A 20768-nucleotide genomic window follows, 5' to 3' on the forward strand; every position below is an offset into this window, starting at 1 on the left:
ATGCGCCGAGGCGCCGCCGCTTCACACCATGCGAGGTGGCTGCGGCAGCCGCCCGCCACGGGGAACGGCAGCGCCGCCAGACCTCGGCTCCGGCCTCCCTTCCCGCAGCTACTGGAGCCGGGGACGCTCTTCGCGACGCCTCCATGGACTCCCGCGCGGCCAACAGCGGCAGCGGCGACGCCCGGTACGGGGCTGAGGCGGGGCGGGGGAGCCGCGGCCCTCGGAGGGGGCGCCGGAGCCGTTACCTCAGGCCGCCGGGGCAGCGGGGGTCTCTCCCGGTACAGCCCGCGACGGCGGCCTCCGGCGGGGCTCTCCCTCCCCCGGGGCTTTGGGAGCGCTCCGTCCCGGGTGGGGAAGGGGGTACCGCGGCGGCGGAAACCCCCGTCCCGCTGCCAGCCGAAGGTCTGATCGCAGGAGGCGGAGAGGGGTGTGAGGGCGGCTCGTCTCCCGGATAAGCAGCCCGCCTTGGTCTGAAGCCGGTTAATCGAGTTTGTTACCTGCCTGACCGTGGGGAGTCGGTGCCTCTGCCGCTTCAGCCCGCCTCGCCGCCCCGAGGCGGGCCGGGACCCCGGGCCGGTGCTGCCCCGGCGCAGCCCGCGCTGGGACCGAGCGCGCTTCGGCCCGATCCCGCCAGCGCACGGCGCGCAGCGGTGGGCGAACGCCTCCCGCCGGAACGCGGCGACTGAAGGGGCAGAAACTGGTTCTTTGCACTTTCAGGGGCTTTTTTTTTTTTTCTTTTTCTCGGACAAAAGCCTTAGCTTAAGCTAATTACATACCTGTGCTGCAGTCCTCCAGTAGTTAGATGTCAATTAACTTTGGTCTTCAAAGCGGTGTTTAAGAGCCATGTCACGCCTCTGAAGGCCGAGTCCTTTCCCTTGAGCTCCTGTTTGCACAGCTTGTAACACACCTTGACAGCGAAGCGCTGATGTTAATTACTGTGTAACTCAATGCCTTCTTGCTCGCCGTATGAACAAGCTGCAGGTAGATAACTTTCCTTTCTCCTTTTCACGTGTGCACTCCCGCTGCCCCCAAAATACATAAACTTCTGTTCTGTGTGTGTGGGAAGAGTTGTTTCTTCAAAAGCTGAATCAGTGTGCAAATAACGTTCTTCCCCAGTGTTGACGGCATGTGAGATTTTAAACATGGCTGCGTTAAAGGCCTGTTTGTGGATTCCCTATTTGACATGCGACTTTTTGAAATAATCTGCTTTTTAATCTATGCAGGAGTAGAAACTCCTAAGAGTGTAGTTGTTTGAGAGGTCAGCAAACCACTTCTCTGCTTAGAAGAGTGGTAGAGGGGTCTGTTCATGGCTCTTCATAAAGACCAGAAAGTGGTGTTTCGCTCTGCCTTTGCCTGCATGCTTTCCCTATATCTTAAAGTTGAAACCAGCAAACGTCAGCCCAAGACTTTAATTCATCTGCAGAAACCATGATGGAAAACATTTCCTGAATTTTAGATTATATAAGCTGCACAATAGTGCATGTTTTTTGGTGGCACCTATATTAACAATAGAATTATTACAGAGAGTTGGAGGTAGGTGGTCCAGTGGTACTTAAAGCAGCAAAATCCTGTAGGACTAAAAAATATGGAGTTTGCTAGCCCTGCTAATGATCCAAAATGACATGCGTGTTAGTATTTGTCATAGCCTTATACAATTTTGTTGTCACATTCTCTCTCAGTAACTCTGTAATGGATGAACAGGTTTTGCTTGTTTGTTTGTTTTTTAACTTTCTAGGCTGGGAAGGTGGGCCATATGTTTGCAATAATGATTTTAAATTACATCATTAGACAACTTCCAGGTCTTGTGTTTGCATTGACAATAGTAGCAGCAAAGGCTGAGAGATTGTAATTGTGACTCCATTGCACTTCAGAAAGCTTTGAACGTACAGAAGAACGTTTGCAACAATGTTCAGAAGTAGGAAGGAGTTTGCTGAATTTTGCCACATTCGGCAGGTTGTTCCAAACGTCAGACTGTTTCTGAAGCTGCTGGAGAAGGTGGTGCTGGGTCCTCACCGCCTTTCTGTAGCTCCATCTACTGGAACCTGCTGTCACGTTCCAGTGTAACATTGCACGTGGATATAAAGTACTGCAGGTGTTTTGGTTATTGTGCTACAAAATGTTGAAAACATATATATCAGGATTTTTGCTAATTTTTGGAAAAAATTAGTATTTCCTTGTTGTAGTTCACATTTTACTTAAAATGCTCCTTTAAAACCCTGATGAAGCTCCTAGACAATGTTTTTGCAAGGTTGAGCTTGTGGTTTCTTAGGTTTCAGATATATTTTGGGAATAGATTGACATTATTAGATCATAGTTGGAGGACATGATGGTCTAGTGGACTGGTTGGAACGCAAAACTAAATGCCAGATTTTTTGAGTAGGGATGATGGAAAATGACCTCCTATTTTGCAGATTTTCAACTTTTGTCTTCACTCTGATAATAAAACTTTGTCATCTTTGTGAAAAAAAACAACTACCAGAAGAGAGCCTGTATGTTAGGATGGTAATTTAGATATGCTTGACTTAATGGCTTATCAAACAGAATGCAATACTGAACTTACATATAATTTTATCTTTCCTTCTCTTTGGCTCTATCTGAAATTGTCATCCTGAGCCGATGAAATCTCACCAGCTCTGCATTGAAGTTTTGAATTTTGACCAATGCATGTTTCCTGTCAGAAGGGGAAAAAATGCCAGAAAGATGCCAGACTGCTCTGATTCTGAGATCAAAGTCAGCCTTGCTTTTTTGTCTGGGTTGGTTTTTTTTTTAATCCTCAGGTAGCTTGCTTAGTTGGTTTTGTACTCTGAAATGGAAAGAGTAATAACTATCTGCTTCTTGAAGCCATTGTGCCTAAAGAATAAATCTTTTAAATGGCTTTAGAAATAACTGAGTACCAGGAAAACCTGCTGCTAGTACTTTTTTCTGCTCTTGAGTATTGATTGAATAGGCAGGTTCAAGAAAGTTAGAAAGGTGTATTGAGGTGCTATGCTTGAATTTTTATTTAATTAGAGAGAAAGCGGCATTGTTATTGGTCAAGGTACCATGAAGTATGCTTTGTAGATGACTTCTGACATATAAAGTCAGTTTGTTGGAAGCTCTCAGGGAAACATAATCTGAAATTTAATGTAAAGCAATGATTAAAGGCAAAGCAACAATCCCCCTTTGTTAAAGTATTTTGTGTCATTCCTATGTATGTATTTTTAATAAGAACCTAAAGTACTGTTCAGCAATGGAATTGAAACAAAAGCATGATTATTTTTAAGTTGCAATAAAACATATTACAGAGTAATTGATTTTGAAAATGCTTTGCATAAATTTAATGCAAAAAACCCCAAACCAAATACCAAACCAAGAAATGTTTCAGCTCAGATTAAGTACTTTGGGAAAATGCCTTTTTGGCCAAAATGTGTATTTCATCCCTTCCACGTTCATCACCACACTGAAGTCTGAAAGCAGTGAAGTGTAAGTCACCATAAGGAAGTACAAACCAGACTTTACAAAACGCTGAAGGAAGATGCATAGGTAACTCTTTTGTGACCTACCAGTCAGTCCTTATTGTTGCTAGGTAATGGAGAATCCGGCCAAAAGGGAAAGTTGCAGATCATCCCACCCTGAATTCTCGTGGAATATTATTTAAGAAATAATACAGACCTCTACCTTGATCTTGTAGTGCTTACAAAAACAAACCTCTCAGATTTTGTCTGGCTTCTTACCATGAGTGTGGCAGACATGAGCTTCCATTTCGCTTAATGCTTTTTTTGTTAGTTTGCTGGGTACCTAAATGTGCTCAACACCATTGCAAGACAGTGGTGTGGTATAGCTCTTGTTGGTTTCTCGTTATTTTTAATATGAACAGAAACAGACCTTTAAAAATCAAGAATAACTATCTCAGAAGTGTAGGTTGACCAGAGGCAGTAAAACTATCAAAAGTTAGAGGACTTTGAGAAAAGTGCAAATGGGTATTGTAAGGTTGTCCAAAGTCCTTAGGACTCAAAAAAAAAAAAAACCCCAAAAAGGTAGGATATGAATCACATCTGCCCTTCAAAGTGGCAAAGATTGTAGAGCATTTGAATTGAAAAAGAAGAGTGGTTAAAACCTGCTAAGTGTCAATACAGACTGATTTACGATGAATATTTACTCTTAACTGCAGCATTCTTGCAAATTCCTTTAATGGTAGATATATTTGTTTTCTTTTAGTTTTGACCCTGTGTGAGCTAATTTTTGCTATGTACTTTCCAATAAGTTATTGCACTTCCAGGATGCATGGGTTTATAATTTGTAATTTGCCAGACTGTTTTGTGTGTGTATATATATTTTTTTTTCATTGTCTTTGATGCAGGCAGTTCTACTAACTGGGAATAATCACCCACAATGGTGCATTTAGCTCTCTGTGAGCAGTCATGGCAGTAAAATGGGGAAAGGGAACTGCGAAAATGACACCAATACTTTTTATTTGTCTGAACAAACCTATCTTAATGAATTTATTGTGTTGTTCGCCTGTTCAAATACAGGATGAGAACTGAGGACGTAATGCAACCTAGATCCTGCTTGGTTCAAGTTAAACACCAGTGGAACCAAGGGCAGAACACATCCCTGGACTTTGTTCTGTTCACTTGACTGCTTTGCCACAACCCTTTGTTTTGTGAGCTTTCGCTGAAACAGAAGGGCCAAAAGCTTGAGTATCTTTAACAAAAGACCTTTGGCATTGCCGAGGCATCAACAGCTCGGTGGTTTCAGAGCTCAGTTAACCTCAGGAATAAACTGTGTCATACTCCATGTACAACTTGAAATACTGACTAGGATCTCCTGAATTCCAGAATTGCATCACTGTTGTGTCTCTATACAGAATATCTGGTGAACATGAATATTGAAACCTTTTAATTGCTTTGTTGTTGTTAGAGGTAATGTCATATCTGCAGCACTGAGAAGTCTTAGTCACAGGCCAGAAATGTGTTCTAGAAGACAAACAGATAAATGCTGAGGTATTACTAGCTTGGCACATAGAACAGGAAAGGATACAGTAGAAGTCATTTTCTTGCATTAACTTATTTGCTTTTGAATTATGAAGAAATTCCTGTATTGTATGAACACTGAACAGTAACAAATTATTGAGAGAACTGTTTTGTGGTTCTCCTTTTCATGGTAATGATTGAGCTGTTCATCCGAGGTTATTTCTGATCTCATGTGGTTTTGGAAATGTTTGCAAAAGAGGAAAAGAATTCTTCCCAAGTGATGTAATTTTTGTTTTCTTTGAATGTAGAGATTTTTTTTTCAGTCTCAGGCTCAGAACATTTGTAATGCAGTGTTGCCAAAAGCAGGCATCTATTTAGAAAAGTAGTAGTCATCGATTTAGGAATGACCTGGCAAACTTGAAAAGGCTAAAGAGAGTAACCCCAGGTGTGACCTGGTATCTCATAAGGTCTCTGTGATTATCCAGCATTATGAGAACAGAAAGTGCTGTCATGGCAAGAATTTCTATATTCAGTGGTGATAATTTTGAAAATACGCGATGAGAAGGACACCTGGGTGTCGGCGACAGTACGTGGCCTGCTTATCAGCAAGCCAGGTTGTGTTTATATGCGGGAGGTGTCCTAGATGTTTGGGTTGGTTGTTTTTGTGGGTTTTTTTTACAAACTGAAACACAGACCTCTGAAATGTGCTTTGGTGTGCTCCTTACATCTGTGAATTGTTAGCACTGATGAAGCTTTGGTAGCCCAAGTGGCACAGTGTTTGTAGGCAGCAATATGGTTTTATTATTCCTTCCTCTCTGGAAAGAATGAAGCCGCTTTGGGCATATGAAACTAATCTCTTTTCAGTTCCATTTCATACTCTATAAAGAGGGTGTTTAAGAATTTGTTACTTTTTTTTCTCTGTACCACGTGGCTGGAAACAACCCTCTCTAAATTTATTTGTAAAGATAGAGAGAATGTAATGCTAGTTTTTGTTCCTGTGTATGTCATGAGCTTTCCACCATCATAGTAGTAGAGGTGTGCTGCCAAGTGTATGTGCTATTGATGCAGGTGGCTTAAAATAGCTGCAGAAATGTGTGTGGGTGCAACCCAGTCCTTTCTACCAGTGCTATGAGTGTTTGTGTTGCCTTTTAATAGCATAAGATTAGCATTATCATGCAAAAATTGAAACTGTATGTTACATGGAGAGCCCTTGTTATAAAGGGAGTAAAGGAGGCCAAAACACCGTATTCTCCAAATTGTTAAATATAAAGTTAAATCAAGAGCAAGTACTTCAAAATGACTTAACAGGAAACTTAAGCTGAATGTGTAACCCTTCGGATGAAGAGCCTTCGACGTATTAAGTTTGGATGCCGAACAGTTTCTGTTGTGTTGTGGAAGAAATGGTTCAGTGGGGTGGCAGTAGCAGAAGCCAGCTGTTCAGTAGAGGTAGAGCTATGGCAGCAATCAAGCCAGAACGCAGCTTGCTGTTTACTAGAGTAGCTTTGTGGATGTTTCTGCATAAGATGAAAGCAGCGTCGGTCATTACTGAGCCCAGTTGCTCTGGTGCTGTTCAAGCTCCTGAGAGAGAAGTTCCCTAGTATGATTACAGAGATTTTGCTGTGAACTTTATTTGGAATGGGAATATAATCTTTCCATTAGATGTTTTTCTTTGATCTTGCATCTTACTTGGGTTAAGTGTTTGGGACTAGTCTGTATTTGGGAAAACATGGTGTGCTTCCATTTCTCCCTGCTCCGAGAGTCTCCTGATAATGGAGAGAAGAGTCAACTACTGAGTCACCAGCTTTTGGTCTTCTCTGTGGTGGTTTCTCATCAAGTACTGTTTTAGCTCAATTGTGCTTGACTCTCTGTATTTTATTCTATTCCTCCAAAGTAAGTTACCTGTGCATACTACCTCAACTGACTTATGCAGATAACGCAGATTTGACAGAGAAATTTATTCATATTTTAGGATATGACTGATTTAACTTGCCTTCAGTGTTTCACAATACTGAAGGAGCTCTTGAATTACTATTAAAAGCATGACTGTAAAGGCACAAACTTCAGATTTACCTTTTTTTTTATTGCAAAGTTCTGATAATTACCGAGGTAGTTCAGCATTTTGCAGAATACAAGGTTCAAGATCCTTTTTGTTAATGAAATCCATAAAACTCAGTGACAAATCATAAAGCATATGTGCTGCAAACTTATAGTAAGAAACCAGTCAATATCATGCACACAGTGAAATAAATTTTATGCAGAAATATGGTAATTGCCCTGCTCAAAAAAGCCTTCCCCCCTGCTCTTGACCATGGGAAACATCATGATTCTTTACTTTTGAAAGTGCTTTACTTTTCATTAATATTCAGAAATTTAATTTTGCTTACTTCTGCTTATTTATTTTGTTCTATATTGCTGTTGGTATAAAAAGGATTTGATGTTTAAATAAAAAGGGCATTGCTGAGGGTGTCCCAAGTAATTGCTCATCTGACTAGAGACAATGGGGATGCAGTGGAGTAAGAAGATCAGGCCTTACCTTAAGTCAGAGGATACACTATAATTATGATTTGTGAAGCCACCCCAGTCATGGTCCCCAGGGCAGAGAATGATGATTTCGTAAATAATAAAACCACAATGAGAACCATATGACTATCCTTGCAAGACCTGCCACCAAAAAGCAAAAAAGGAAAGAAGCTTCTAAAACCAAAGGGGCAAATGGCCTAAATTTGGAAATATTTCAGATCTTAATTTTTTTACATTTGTTTCTTTAGTTAAAAGAAAACACTGATATATGTGAGGGAAAAGAGGTTGCATGCATAAGGTTGTCTGGACATGTAATTGTTACCAGAGAAGTGACATTCAAATAAAAACCTCCCAACTCAAGTCTTGAAGAACTTGGCCGAAACAGCCCGAGCCTTCACCATATAGAACTTTAAAGACCATTTGGAGAAATACAGTATCAATTAAAAATTGTATAAGCACTAGTGAAAATGATGAATAATATTTTCAGGGTAGCTCATGATCCTGCAATGGAAGCACCCCAATTAATTTTAAGTTGTAAGCAGTAGCTATTCCCAACTGGGGAGAAAAAAAACCCAGTAATGTCTTTTATCTTCTGCTGTGGCCCAGGTACATAGTGCTGTTATGAGCATGTAATGGAGTCATTAACAGGACAGCCTGTGGATCTGTTACAATAATTTCTATACCAAATGCAGCACAGACTTTTCCTGTACAGGATGTTATAAAAACAGCAAGGGATTTAATCAGGTATGTTAATTGCCTTCAGAGTATCTTCCTGATATTATCCTTCACTTGTTTATAATCTTTGGGTCTTCCTATAGCAGTTGATGTCTTCAGTATTGGTACTGCTTTGTGTAATCTAACAAATAAGACTGGATAAAGGAGAAAAGAAATGTATAGTTTTTAACATTAGATACTCTTGGAGAAACTAACTTAGATAATTAAATCATTGCTGATCAACTTCTACAGACCAGCAACACAGTGAGAGACATGACTGGTTTTGCTGCTGGTAGCTGCCCTTCTTACTACATGACCAGTACTGCTGATGTGCCAGCAAAGCAGTTTGGGAGCATACACTATGTTACTTTATGCAAAATCGGCCAAATGAACTCACTCCACTGATTAAATAGTTTATGCCAACCCATGTCATTTTGCATGGCATTAAAGATTTTTACAAAGATCATGTAAAGTCTTCCCAAATTTATGGGAACCAACAATAAGCAGCTGTTTGGCTGGCAGATTGAAGCCAGTTTTGCAGAGAATCCTTGCTCGGAAGGAGTACTTTCTCATCTCTTTGCCTATCTGCTTCTCACATTTGCAGCAATTAATGCCTCGATTTTCCTGCCTGTCAGCTGGCCTCATTTGACTTTTCATTCTGGTTCACAGGTTTCTGACGTGGTCCACTGCCACATGCAGTAATTTTTGTTGTTTCAGATCTGTAATGACAGGGATATTTGACTTCTGCCTAGTTTGTACTGAATGAAAGATAGCTGACGCTGCACTAATTTCAGACAGGTCTGTAGGTCAAAGATATGCTGGCAGCTGTCAGCACCTGCTACATTAGTAATAAGTATCTAGTGATATGAACTTCATGTGTCATGGATCGGCTTACAAATAGCTCATTTGTAGTAAGCTGTAAGTGAAGTAGCGATGCTCGAAGCTCTCATCGTATCGCCCATAATGACCAATCAGAGAGTACGGTATCGCAGGCAGACACTGCCCTGCCCTGCGCTCGTACTGTGACTGTCACCCAGAGCTGGTTAAGTAGCACCAAGTGCTGCTGCTGCCGCTGCTAGATGGTCGTGCCTAAATGCTGAGTGGGCATACAAATGACTATGTCAGAAAACACAAGAGATTTAGCAGAAAGGTAAGTAGTACAGCATTTTCCATTTGTCTTAGAGGCAGCTCTGATAGTGCTGTTGAAAGCAGGAGAGAATCTGCAGCCCACTGAAGCATGACTAATCACTTTGCTAAAAAGCTCAGCACTCTCTAGTTTAAAGTATTTCTCCCCTATTGTTAACAGGAACAAATGATGATTTGTAGCAGATATGTAAGGTGTGTATTGTGTTCAGGTTTTAAGACATTTACTTGGGAACTACATCAAATGTCAGGTTTCCTTGGAGCATGAGGGAAGTGTGCAACTTGTATTTTTGCTGCTGCTGGGGGTTGCACTGTGTTAATAATTCTTATTCAGAAAAGATGCTGAATAAATAATACATCTTATTTGTGCTTTGAGCTTCAACAGTGTTTTTTTTCTTTGTCATCTTTCTGTTTCAAAGGAATATTTTGAAAAGGTTAATTTGTATTGTATGGGGTAATTTTTCTGCATGACAAAAAACAAACAAACAAAAAACCCAGATAAAATATTACTAGTCTAAATATCTTAAAACAGATGAGAGTATGTTTTATATAGTGTTAAATATGCTGTTTGGCTCAGAACAGAGTTTTTAAAAAGCAGGTAAGAATTGTAATATGTGTAAACAATAATTGGCAAAGTTTTAATTATTACAGTAAGGCTCAGAATAGTTAGGCAGACGTGATATTGCATGTTCTATGAGACGGATGCCAAGACTTGGTTAATCAATGTTTGCAAAGCGCTTGAAGAGTCTCTTGGGTACAGAAGGATTTGCAGTGTATCTGAAGTGTGATGACAACAACTGCTATGAACAGTGTCATATAATGTTTCTCTCAAATATATAATCCTGTTTTTCACATACATAATTATGCTTTTTTTTCTTTGCAGTCATTATTCTTAAAAACAAAACCAAACCACTGCTGCAGTTGGTGGTTATTACTGATGCTATCTGTTTCCTCTCTGCTTCCCTGTCTTTTCCTCAAGATGATAACCAGGACTCTGCTTTCTGTTTTATCTTTCAGCAGGCTGTCTTGTGCCATTTTTTTAAGGAAGTAGCATAGTTTCACAGAAACACAGAATGGTTGGGGTTGGAAGGGAACTCTGGAGATCATCTTGTCCAACCCCCCGTGCTCGAGCAGACACACCTAGAGCAGGGGGCACAGGAACGCGTCCAGCTGGGTTTTGAATGTCTGCAGGGAAGGAGGCTCCACAACCCCCCTGGGCAGCCTCTTCCACTGCTCTGTCACCCCCACAGGAAAAATGTGTTTTCTCATATTCAGGTAGAAATTCCTGTGTTTCAATTTGTGCCCACTGCCCCTGGTCCTGTTGTTGGGCACCGCTGAAAAGAGTCCAGACCCATCCTCTTGACACCCACCCTTCAGTTATGTATAAGCATTGATAAGATCCCCCTCAGTCTTCTCTTCTCCAGGCTAAACAAACCCAAGTCTCTCAGCCTTTCCTCGTAGGAGATGCTCCAGTGCCCTGATCATCTTTGTAGCTCTCTGCTGGACTCCCTCCAGCAGTTCCCTGTCCTTCTTGAACTGGGGAGCCCAGATTGGGACACGGTGCCTCACTAGGGCAGAGTAGAGGGGGACGAAAACCACCCTTGACCTGTTGGCCACACTCCTTTTCATGCAGCCCAGGACACCGTTGGCCTTCTTAGCCACATGGGCACGTTGCTGGCTCAGGGTCAGCTTGCTGTCCACCAGCACTCCCAGGTCCTTCTCAGCAGAGCCGCTTTCCAGCAGGGCAGCCCCCAACATGTAACGGTGCATGGGGTTGTTCTTCCCCAGGTGCAGGACCTTACACATGGTTTTGCCTATAGTTCCCCAGGTCCTCCTTCTTGCCCTTTTTGAAGACTGGAGTGACATTTGCTTTCCTCCAGTCCTTGGGCACCTCTCCCATCCTCCATGACCTTTCAAAGATGATGGAGAGTGGGTTGGCAACAGCATCCATCTGCTCCTTCAGCTCTTGTGGGTGCATCCCATCAGGGCCCATGGATTTGTGAGGATCCAGTTTACCTAGGTGATCTCTGACCCAATCCTCCTCAACCAAGAGGAAGTCTTCCTTTCTCCAGATTTTTTTGTCTCTCCTTGGCGGGCTGGGATGCCTGAGGGCCAGACTTAGCATTAAAGACTGAAGGAAAGAAGGCATTCAGTAACTCTGCCTTCTTTGCATCCTGTGTCACCAGGCACCCACCTCATTCAGCAGCAGGCCCGGTCTTCCTTTTACTGCTGATGTATTTAAAGAAGCCCTTCTTGTTATCCCTGACATCCATTGCCAGATTTAGTTCCAAGTGGACCTTGACCTTCCTCCTTGCACCATTGCATGCCATTACAGTGTTTCTGTATTTTTTCCAAGTGGCCAGTCCCTTTTTCCACATACTGTAAACCACCTTCTTCCATTTGAGTTTTTCTGGAAGCTCTTTGCTCATCCATGCTGGTCTACTGGCTCCTTTGCTTGTCCTCTTCCTCCTAGGGATGCACCGATATTGAGCTTGGAGGATGTGATAGTTAAATATTGACCTACTCTCTTGGACCCCCCCCTACCTTCTAGAGCCCTAACCCATGGGATTCCTCCAAGCAGGTCTTTGAAGAGGCTAAAGTTGGCTCTAAGGAAGTCCAGGGTTGTAATCCTACTTGTTGCCCTGCTTCTACCTTGCAGGATCCTGAACTCCACCATCTTGTGGTCACTGCAGCCAAGGCTACCCCCAACCCTCACATCTACAGTTAGTATAAGGTCCAGCAGCACATCTCACCTTGTTGGCCCCTCCACCACCTGTGTCAAAAAGTAATCTCCGATGCTTTGTAGAAACCTCCTGGATTTCACACTCCTCACCATGTTGCTTTTACTGCAAATACCAGGGTGGTTGAAGTCCCTCATGAGAACGAGGGCCTGAGAGGCCTGAGGCCTGAGACACCCACAGCAGTGTCACCCATATTTGCCTGCCCCTTAATTTTTACCCATAAGCTCTGGACTCATTCTTTCTCTACTCCTAGGCAGAGCTCAATACGTTCTGGTTGCTCCCTCACATAAAGAGCAACTCCCTCACCTCGCCTTGCTGGCCTGTCTTTCTTAATATGTAGCCATCCATGACCACATTCCAGTCACTTGAGCTATCCCACCATGTCTCTGTAACTGGAATCAGATCGTGGCCTTGCAACTGCGCGCAGGTCTCTAGTTCCTCCTGTTTATTCCTCATGCTGTGTGGGTTGGTGTACAGGCATTTCAGAGGGGTAATGGAGCATGCGGGTTTCCCTGGCGGGGTGCACAAGGATCCACTATAGCCATGCACGCCCTTGAGGTGGTTGGTCTTCTGACTGTCATCTTGTGAGGCAGCTAAAACATCTTTGTTGCCACTGTGGTTGGCCTGGCTTATTCCTGGCTTATTTCTAAGTCACAAGAGAGATATCGTCAGTTTGAGCTGTTCGGAGTCAGGAACATGATGAGGATTTGTTTGTATTTTGATGGGGAGCTTTTTTTACAGACTTGTATACAACATATTAGTGCAGTATAGCTATTTGGTCGTTAGATGCAGACGTTTCAACTGTCCTAACTTTGGACAGGTTACCTTAACTTTGTTAGTGCGAGGCCTTATTGTTTCTTCTGTGGATTTTTATGTCCAGCAGTGGTGGTGCTGGTGAGCTTGGGCCAAACTTATTCAGCTCGTGTGTATTATCTTGTTGCCAGTAACCCAAAGACCAGCTGAGAACCCTTGTGTGACAGGTCAGGCTGACATCTGAATGTTGTAAAGGAGAAAAGTACAGCCAGAGTAAACCATTGAGATAATCTTCTGACCTTGAGAAGCAGCAGCAGGTTTTTCTGTTTGAGTGCAGTAGCACTTCTTAGGGACAGTGATGTTCCCAGGAGCATGCACAATGTGAAGTTTTAACCCACCTGCAAGTCTGTAGTGGTCTACTGGTCAGGAACCATACTGGACATGAGCTGAAATAGATGATCCAGCAGCAGTTGATACAATAATCTGATGCAGTTTGGCAGTGTCTCATTCTTAAAGTGACAACATGAGCATAATGTCACCAGCCTGTAGTCTCCGTCAGCCCTACGCACAGTCAGATGTGCATTGTCACCCGGTGCTTCTGTGTTGCTGACACCTGGGTTCATCAAATTGCCATGGCCCTCCATGGCAAATTCTGCATGTCCAGGCTCTTATTTACAGCACATGCAGTTTATCTGATTTTCAGAAAGTACAAAACTTGAATTGCTTTCCACATGTTACAGAATAAGAGCATAGTTTAAAAAAAAAAAAATCAAACAAACAAAATCCCCACAGATATAATGGAAGACACTTTCATTTTTTGCAAACACTGGGAATGGAATAGCAGATTATACACGGGAATAAGGCTAGAGCTGAAGATGGGGAGTTCAAATGTAGCAGTAATGGTAGGAGAACAGATGTGCTGAGTTTATTCTCTCTTCCGGCAGGTCACCTACATCAGACCTCAACATGGCATTGCATGAGTGTATGGCAGCTCTGGATTTATTTCTTAACAACAAGTTCTCAGATGCTTTGGCTTCTTTACAAGCAAAGTAAGTTGATTACCTTTACTAGTTTTCCTCTGTTTATTTTCTTTACTTCACCATCTCTCAGAATTGACTAGACAGCTAATTCTCTGTTCATAGTTGATAAGACTGCATGGTTTTGGTTCAGAAGGGGGCGGTAAGTTAATGTGTCAAGTTTTGGGGAAGACAGAATAAGTGTTTCACTTGGATGAGTAAATAACAAGATTGATCAAAGGTAACTACAAAAAGTAGAGAATTGTTGTCCAAAGAAGTAACCCCTCAGCTGTAGTACAGTATGTGAGATTCTTACTCCTGGAAGAATAAAAATTATCTTCTGTCACTTTTTTTTTCCCCTCCTTTCCCGTATTTTTCTGCATACTGTGAGTATTTGAGAATTTATAGTTTTGTGTCTAAGTGAGCAACTGGCCGTGAATTGCCAGGTTTGGGACACATTACTTTAGGTATGAATTCTTTTTTCATTTGTTTTTTAATAACCACTTGCAGAACCTTTGTCACAGCTTACTTTGCAATTTCGTGTTGTGGTCATGTACTCTCTTTCCTGATTACATTGCAGCCCAGCATGTAATGAGTGGCCGAGCTGCAAGCGGTGAGGTCATAAGATAGCTTCTAAAAATTGTATCTTTACAATGTCAGTGATTTTTTCATGCCCTGCCCTGAATTTACCTGTGCTCTTGGCTTGTTGAAGTCTGTGGTTAAATCACGTTTTTTCCCCCCAATTTGATGCATTTATTTTTGAGCTATCAGCAAATTACATCATGCCTTCTTTCAGGCCACTGGAATACGAAGCAAGTAAAATTTATAGATAATGGGTAGCGTGTGTTTGATATGCATCAGGGGTAACTACAGTGAATACTACATATCTGCTTTGCTGAGTTATCAGCCTCAGTCTTCGATGTGAGAATCTGAAGCTTAACCATGTAAGTATACTCTGTGAAAGACATTAATGATAAATTGTGGGCTCAGATATATTAATAATACTGGTTTGATTCACAGCAGTGTTGTTTTGTGTTTATATATAATCAGAAGATATAATAAAAATGGTAAGAATAATAACTGTATTTTCATTAAATTCTGACAGTAAAGTCCTTGTGCCCGTCTGGAAATGCTTACTCAGTGCTCAACATAAAATAGGGAGATATTTTATTGAAGGGGGTTTCCAAAACACTGCAAAAGTTAGTGAGGCTATGGAGTTTTTTTTTCCTTTAAGTCATTTTTTCTTCTATTGCATATGGTTTTCATTCAGCTTTTGTTGGGCCCTGCGGAATATATTTCATGAGCCTGATACTCTGGTTTTTTACCTGACTGTATTCCAAACTGAAAAACCATTTTGAAACTGATTTTTCATGTTAGCCTGTTGTTATGAGGAGGCCCTTATTCCTGTTGCCTTTGGCAGCGAGTGACTTATGATCTTTGCGAGTGTAATGCAGAAACAGAATGCTAAATTTCCCCACAGATGATACCCATTATGGACACGCTCCATCACTTTAGGGAATGACAAGAGCTGTAGAGTGGGCACATGTGGTAATACTGAGTATTTTCTTTAGGAGTCATCAGTTCCTCACTGTTGCCTTTTAGCGTGCTGAGATTTGAAATTGGTTTTCACAGTCCATAAACATGCTATCTTTGTTTAAAGAAATACTTTTCAGCTTTTACATGCTTGTAAAGAATTTCATACCATAGATTTTGCAGCTTTACCACTTATGTTGTAGGACATACTCTGCTCTGTATTACATTACTGCAGATTCACTAAATTACTCACATTTGGCTTCCACAATAAGTGTATTTTCAACTGATTTGTACCATGTGTAACTAAGAGCAGATTTGGCAATGTATGAGAGTTAAAATCGGAAGATCTTCCCTAACAGCTTAAAAATGAATATCTGAGGATGGTGTCTAGACTTGTGTTGAAGTAAAGCTCTTCTTTTCCTGTTATAAAAGCAAATCCATCATAAAGAAGAGATCTCGTTTCATAAAAATAAATTGATCTGGTGTTTTTGCTCCATGTTCCATAACTTTTCTTGTTTCCTCAGCTACTTTTTAGTTTTTAAAGTCAGTTTTCTTTATTATCATTAACAATCGTTGTACAAGAGTGGGCTCCAGTTATCTTGTGGTTTCTGCAGTAAGTTTAATAAAATTAATCTTTCATGGAGTATTCATACTAAGTGTAAGAACTCTTTAAGATATTCCTTAAATTCAGTCACCAAACAGAGCAGTGTTTTTCAATATGTATCCTGTTAACTGTGACAATGAGTGGCACTAAAACTGTTTAGTTCCTAGAGTGGGGAGAAAAAAAAGTCTCATCTTCCTCCTCAACCCAGAGATACAGTAAATCAGGTAAAAGCTGACTAGATTTTAGTCATGTAATTGCAAACAGATAATAATAAATTAAAGAGTTGATTCTGGTGAGATGTCCCCTTTCCTTCCCCAAGACAAATATTTAATATTTTAACAATTATCCTGAAGGAAAGCATGACGTAATCACCTGATAGTTTGCTGATGTCAAATCACTTGGGAGAATGGTAAATAATAAAGATTACTCTGTGTCATGAATTTATCTGAATCATTGGATGAGCTGCAACACATCTGTGTTGCTGTTTGCAGTATTATAAGAACAATACGAGAACAATTCATTCTGGGCAGTTGACTTTATTCCGAAAATAGTCTCCAGAAAGCACTTGGTGTTGGTTGGTGGAATGTTAATTCTAGAATGACCATGTTTGAAAGGTAAATTCAGTGCTTTGATGTGGGAGTATTTCAGGTGGGTGTGAAAAGGCTGCTCTGCTAGTTACTTGGGAAAGTCTTATTGGAATAGTGTGGTTCTGTGGTACCTATTTACTATCACTGGAATTTTTAATATAAACCAGATCTGCAATATTGAATGTTATCTTGTATATTCTGGTCTTTAAAATGTTTAAAGAGGTTAGTGTGGAATGGAAGCCTTTTGTAATGGCTGTCTTCATGGTATGGTGAAATGCTCTTGCCCTTGCAGAACAAAAGTAAACATGAGGTTATTCAGTGGGGTGGAGGAGCTTTCTCTAGGAACTGACCTAACAAAAGGTGTGTGATTGTCAAATCGAGAGCAGTGAAAGAGTAAGGAGAGGCATGTGGAGGTAGAGTGAAGCTCTAGACAGTGTTTGGATAACGATGATGTACAGCTCTGCAGAAAGCTCGAGTTAGCTATTTATGGTAAAGAATGTCAAGAACATGAACAAGGTCATTATTTCTAGGGTTTTTTAATCTTTTTACGCCTGGAGTCGAAACAACACATTTGTATAAATAAATATAATAAATGTGTATATATATTGCTGCCAAAACCTGACTTAATTGTTGGTTTCACCTCCTAGCTGAAAGAACTTAATAGATTCCAAATTTTGGAGAATGGCTTAGATTAAAAAGGCTTCAAGGTACTGAACTGCGGCTTTTTGACGTAGACCAGACTTAGACCATTCAAGCTTGTGGTAACTAGGGAACCAGGCTGGTAGCTGATTAGAATGGTCCTTCCTAGTTGTAAACTTAATGCTAGTGGGGAGTTTTCATAGGAAACAGGTTTTTATTGGAAAATGTCGATTCATCAAAACAGAGTTTCTGTGGAAGCCCATGCAGTAAGTCTAGTGGGTTGTTTGGACATTGGATGGAACGTCTGATGAAAGATAAGGAAAGCTTTCAGGCCCCATGCGACCACATTCTCCTGATGCAGTTTCAATCTGGGCCTTGATCTCGCTCCTGGGTATACCTGTTGGCTGGTCTGTGGAGGGTCTTCATCACTCTCTGCTGTTGGATTTGTTTCACTTGTTAGAAGCATCTTGATACTAAATCAGGGCATGGACTTGAACCTGGGGCTTCTGTAACCTGGTGATGCATGTCCTGCCTGCTGGAATATTGTAAAAGGATCCACAAAAAGACTTTTGGGCACTGTGTTTTTCACAAAAAATACTAGCCTCTGGTTTAATTCTGAGGTCAAAACAAGCCAAGCTTTTTGATTTTACATACTTCAGCTGGAGGGGAGCTGTCACCGTCCTCACTTATGTATTTGCTTCAGTCTTTAATGCTAAGTCTGGCCCTCAGGCATCCCAGCCCGCCAAGGAGAGACAAAAAAATCTGGAGAAAGGAAGACTTCCTCTTGGTTGAGGAGGATTGGGTCAGAGATCACCTAGGTAAACTGGATCCTCACAAATCCATGGGCCCTGATGGGATGCACCCACAAGAGCTGAAGGAGCAGATGGATGCTGTTGCCAACCCACTCTCCATCATCTTTGAAAGGTCATGGAGGATGGGAGAGGTGCCCAAGGACTGGAGGAAAGCAAATGTCACTCCAGTCTTCAAAAAGGGCAAGAAGGAGGACCTGGGGAACTATAGGCAAAACCATGTGTAAGGTCCTGCACCTGGGGAAGAACAACCCCATGCACCGTTACATGTTGGGGGCTGCCCTGCTGGAAAGCGGCTCTGCTGAGAAGGACCTGGGAGTGCTGGTGGACAGCAAGCTGACCCTGAGCCAGCAACGTGCCCGTGTGGCTAAGAAGGCCAACGGTGTCCTGGGCTGCATGAAAAGGAGTGTGGCCAACAGGTCAAGGGTGGTTTTCGTCCCCCTCTACTCTGCCCTAGTGAGGCACCGTGTCCCAATCTGGGCTCCCCAGTTCAAGAAGGACAGGGAACTGCTGGAGGGAGTCCAGCAGAGAGCTACAAAGATGATCAGGGCACTGGAGCATCTCCTACGAGGAAAGGCTGAGAGACTTGGGTTTGTTTAGCCTGGAGAAGAGAAGACTGAGGGGGATCTTATCAATGCTTATACATAACTGAAGGGTGGGTGTCAAGAGGATGGGTCTGGACTCTTTTCAGCGGTGCCCAACAACAGGACCAGGGGCAGTGGGCACAAATTGAAACACAGGAATTTCTACCTGAATATGAGAAAACACATTTTTCCTGTGGGGGTGACAGAGCAGTGGAAGAGGCTGCCCAGGGGGGTTGTGGAGCCTCCTTCCCTGCAGACATTCAAAACCCAGCTGGACGCGTTCCTGTGCCCCCTGCTCTAGGTGTGTCTGCTCGAGCACGGGGGGTTGGACAAGATGATCACCAGAGTTCCCTTCCAACCCCAACCATTCTGTGATTCTGTGATTTGTTTTCAAGGAGGAATGAAAGTGTTCTCCAACAGCTCTCAAGAAAGAGTAGTGCTACAAGATGATAACGATTGCGCCATAGTTGGGGAACAGGCATGTGGCATAATTCCATAAGTGCCTAAAGATATTACTGATAATCCTCTTATTCAGCCATGTGATACCAACAACTGGGATAAGTCCTTATTCAGAATATTAGTTGTATTTATGTCATAAAGGCTTGTTAACTCCAACAATGTCCTGGGGAAAGTGCTACTGAGGGATCAAAAGAAAAGGGGGAAAAAAAAAAAGCTATCAAGCTTCATTCTGTATCCATTCATATAAAATGCAGACCTTCAAACTTCTGGCATTATGCCATGTAACTGGCAACTTGAATTTTATGGTTAGTATAAATAGCATAGATGACTGTTGTATTTGGTTGCATTTCTATGCCCATCCCAGCCCCTGAAAAAAAATAAAGTAAACTTGAGTGTTGATAAATACCAGCTGAGTAATAATAAACATTAATTATTATCTCCTTTAAATATTAGAAGCAGAACAGATGACGACATTGATTAAGGCAGGAGTGAAATGGTATCAGTAGCAAATTACTGGAGAGGGAAATTCCTTTTCACCATGTATATGTGAAAAGTATCAATTTTCCTTTTAGTGCAGTGAATTTAATATGCATCTCCTTTGAATTTGAAAGCAAATTTCTAAAATTTTGGAAAGGGACTATTTTAGTGCCTTCCCTGTGCTCTGAATTTAAACATTTGGAAGGGTTTTAATCTTGTATTTATTAAAATAAGTGTTTTTCTCTGTGCCCACTGAGGCTGATGAATAGTCAAATGAACAGGAACACTTCATCAGGCTAGCATTTTATAGTATGTTCATATTTTTCTGCTTTGCATTATCAGTCTACTGAAAGAATCATGGCAGAGCTGTCTTGACTCCACTGGATTTTAAACTAATTTCTCCATGATATGTCTGTTTTTCTTACTCATGTTGGAGATGAGATGGATGTTAGCATAGTTTGGGGCTCATAGTGCTTGCAGCAGCAGGTGATTTCCCAAAATGGCTTTTATGCTAGGTTGGTTTAGAGGTTGGTTAGAGTAACTTGTTAGGTAACCTGTGGACATGATGAGGACAACTAGGAATTAAGGACAGAGTAAAAAACACAGACTGAAGTGGGGTTTAAAGATGTACACTGCAAATTTCTTCAGTATGGCCAGCCTGCTCAGTGCCTCGTGTATTGGAAGAAGTAGCCCTTCACTGTCGTTATGAAGGCTGGCAAGGGAAGCACCAGATATCTGTGTAACGCTATCTGCACCAGCACTAGGTTTTATTTTAATCCCTAGATCTCAAAATCTATATATACAAAAGTTAAGATGATATCATCACTTGGATCTTTCTCTGGTGATTTTATTGCATAATGTCATTGAGAGAGGGTTACTTTAGATGTAGACAAGGTTATTTTTTGGTCTGGAAAATACTAACCAAACATCAGGGACTTCTGAGGATACTTAATGGTGTTTTAGTCCATCGAGCAAAAGAATTAATGTGTAATAATATGTGAATTGTTAGAAAACTTAAAGGGATCCAGGTCACCACAGAGAGTTATTAGATCATTAGATCATTAATGTAGGATTGTCTCAAGTTATTCTTAAAATCATTTTCCGGTTCAATCCGGGTATCAAAAGCTGGGGTGGCATGTGTATTTCCAGGGGAGAAAATAAATGGATTGAGGTGTCTTTAAAGTATGGCTTTAAAACAAAATCACTGAATCATAGTGGTTGAGGTTGGAAGGGACCT

At 41.7% G+C, this 20768-nt stretch overlaps 1 protein-coding gene across 3 annotated transcripts in view; it reads left to right on the top strand.

The window, feature by feature from the left end:
• TTC39A (tetratricopeptide repeat domain 39A) overlaps positions 1-20768 on the top strand; it is a 52874-nt gene continuing 32106 nt past the window's right edge. Inside the window, exons 1-2 of one of the 3 annotated variants that reach the window (XM_064455110.1) lie at positions 1-184; positions 13768-13872. In XM_064455110.1, the coding sequence (XP_064311180.1) occupies positions 144-184; positions 13768-13872 (146 nt within the window). In that variant the 5' untranslated portion in view covers positions 1-143. Of the gene's footprint in view, positions 185-13767; positions 13873-14165; positions 14307-14687; positions 14784-20768 lie in introns of those variants that run through there. The other 2 variants (XM_064455113.1, XM_064455112.1) reach the window with 2 other exon arrangements.

This window comes from Phalacrocorax carbo, chromosome 6 (assembly GCF_963921805.1).
Source record: "Phalacrocorax carbo chromosome 6, bPhaCar2.1, whole genome shotgun sequence".
Classification (NCBI taxonomy): Eukaryota; Metazoa; Chordata; class Aves; order Suliformes; family Phalacrocoracidae; genus Phalacrocorax; species Phalacrocorax carbo.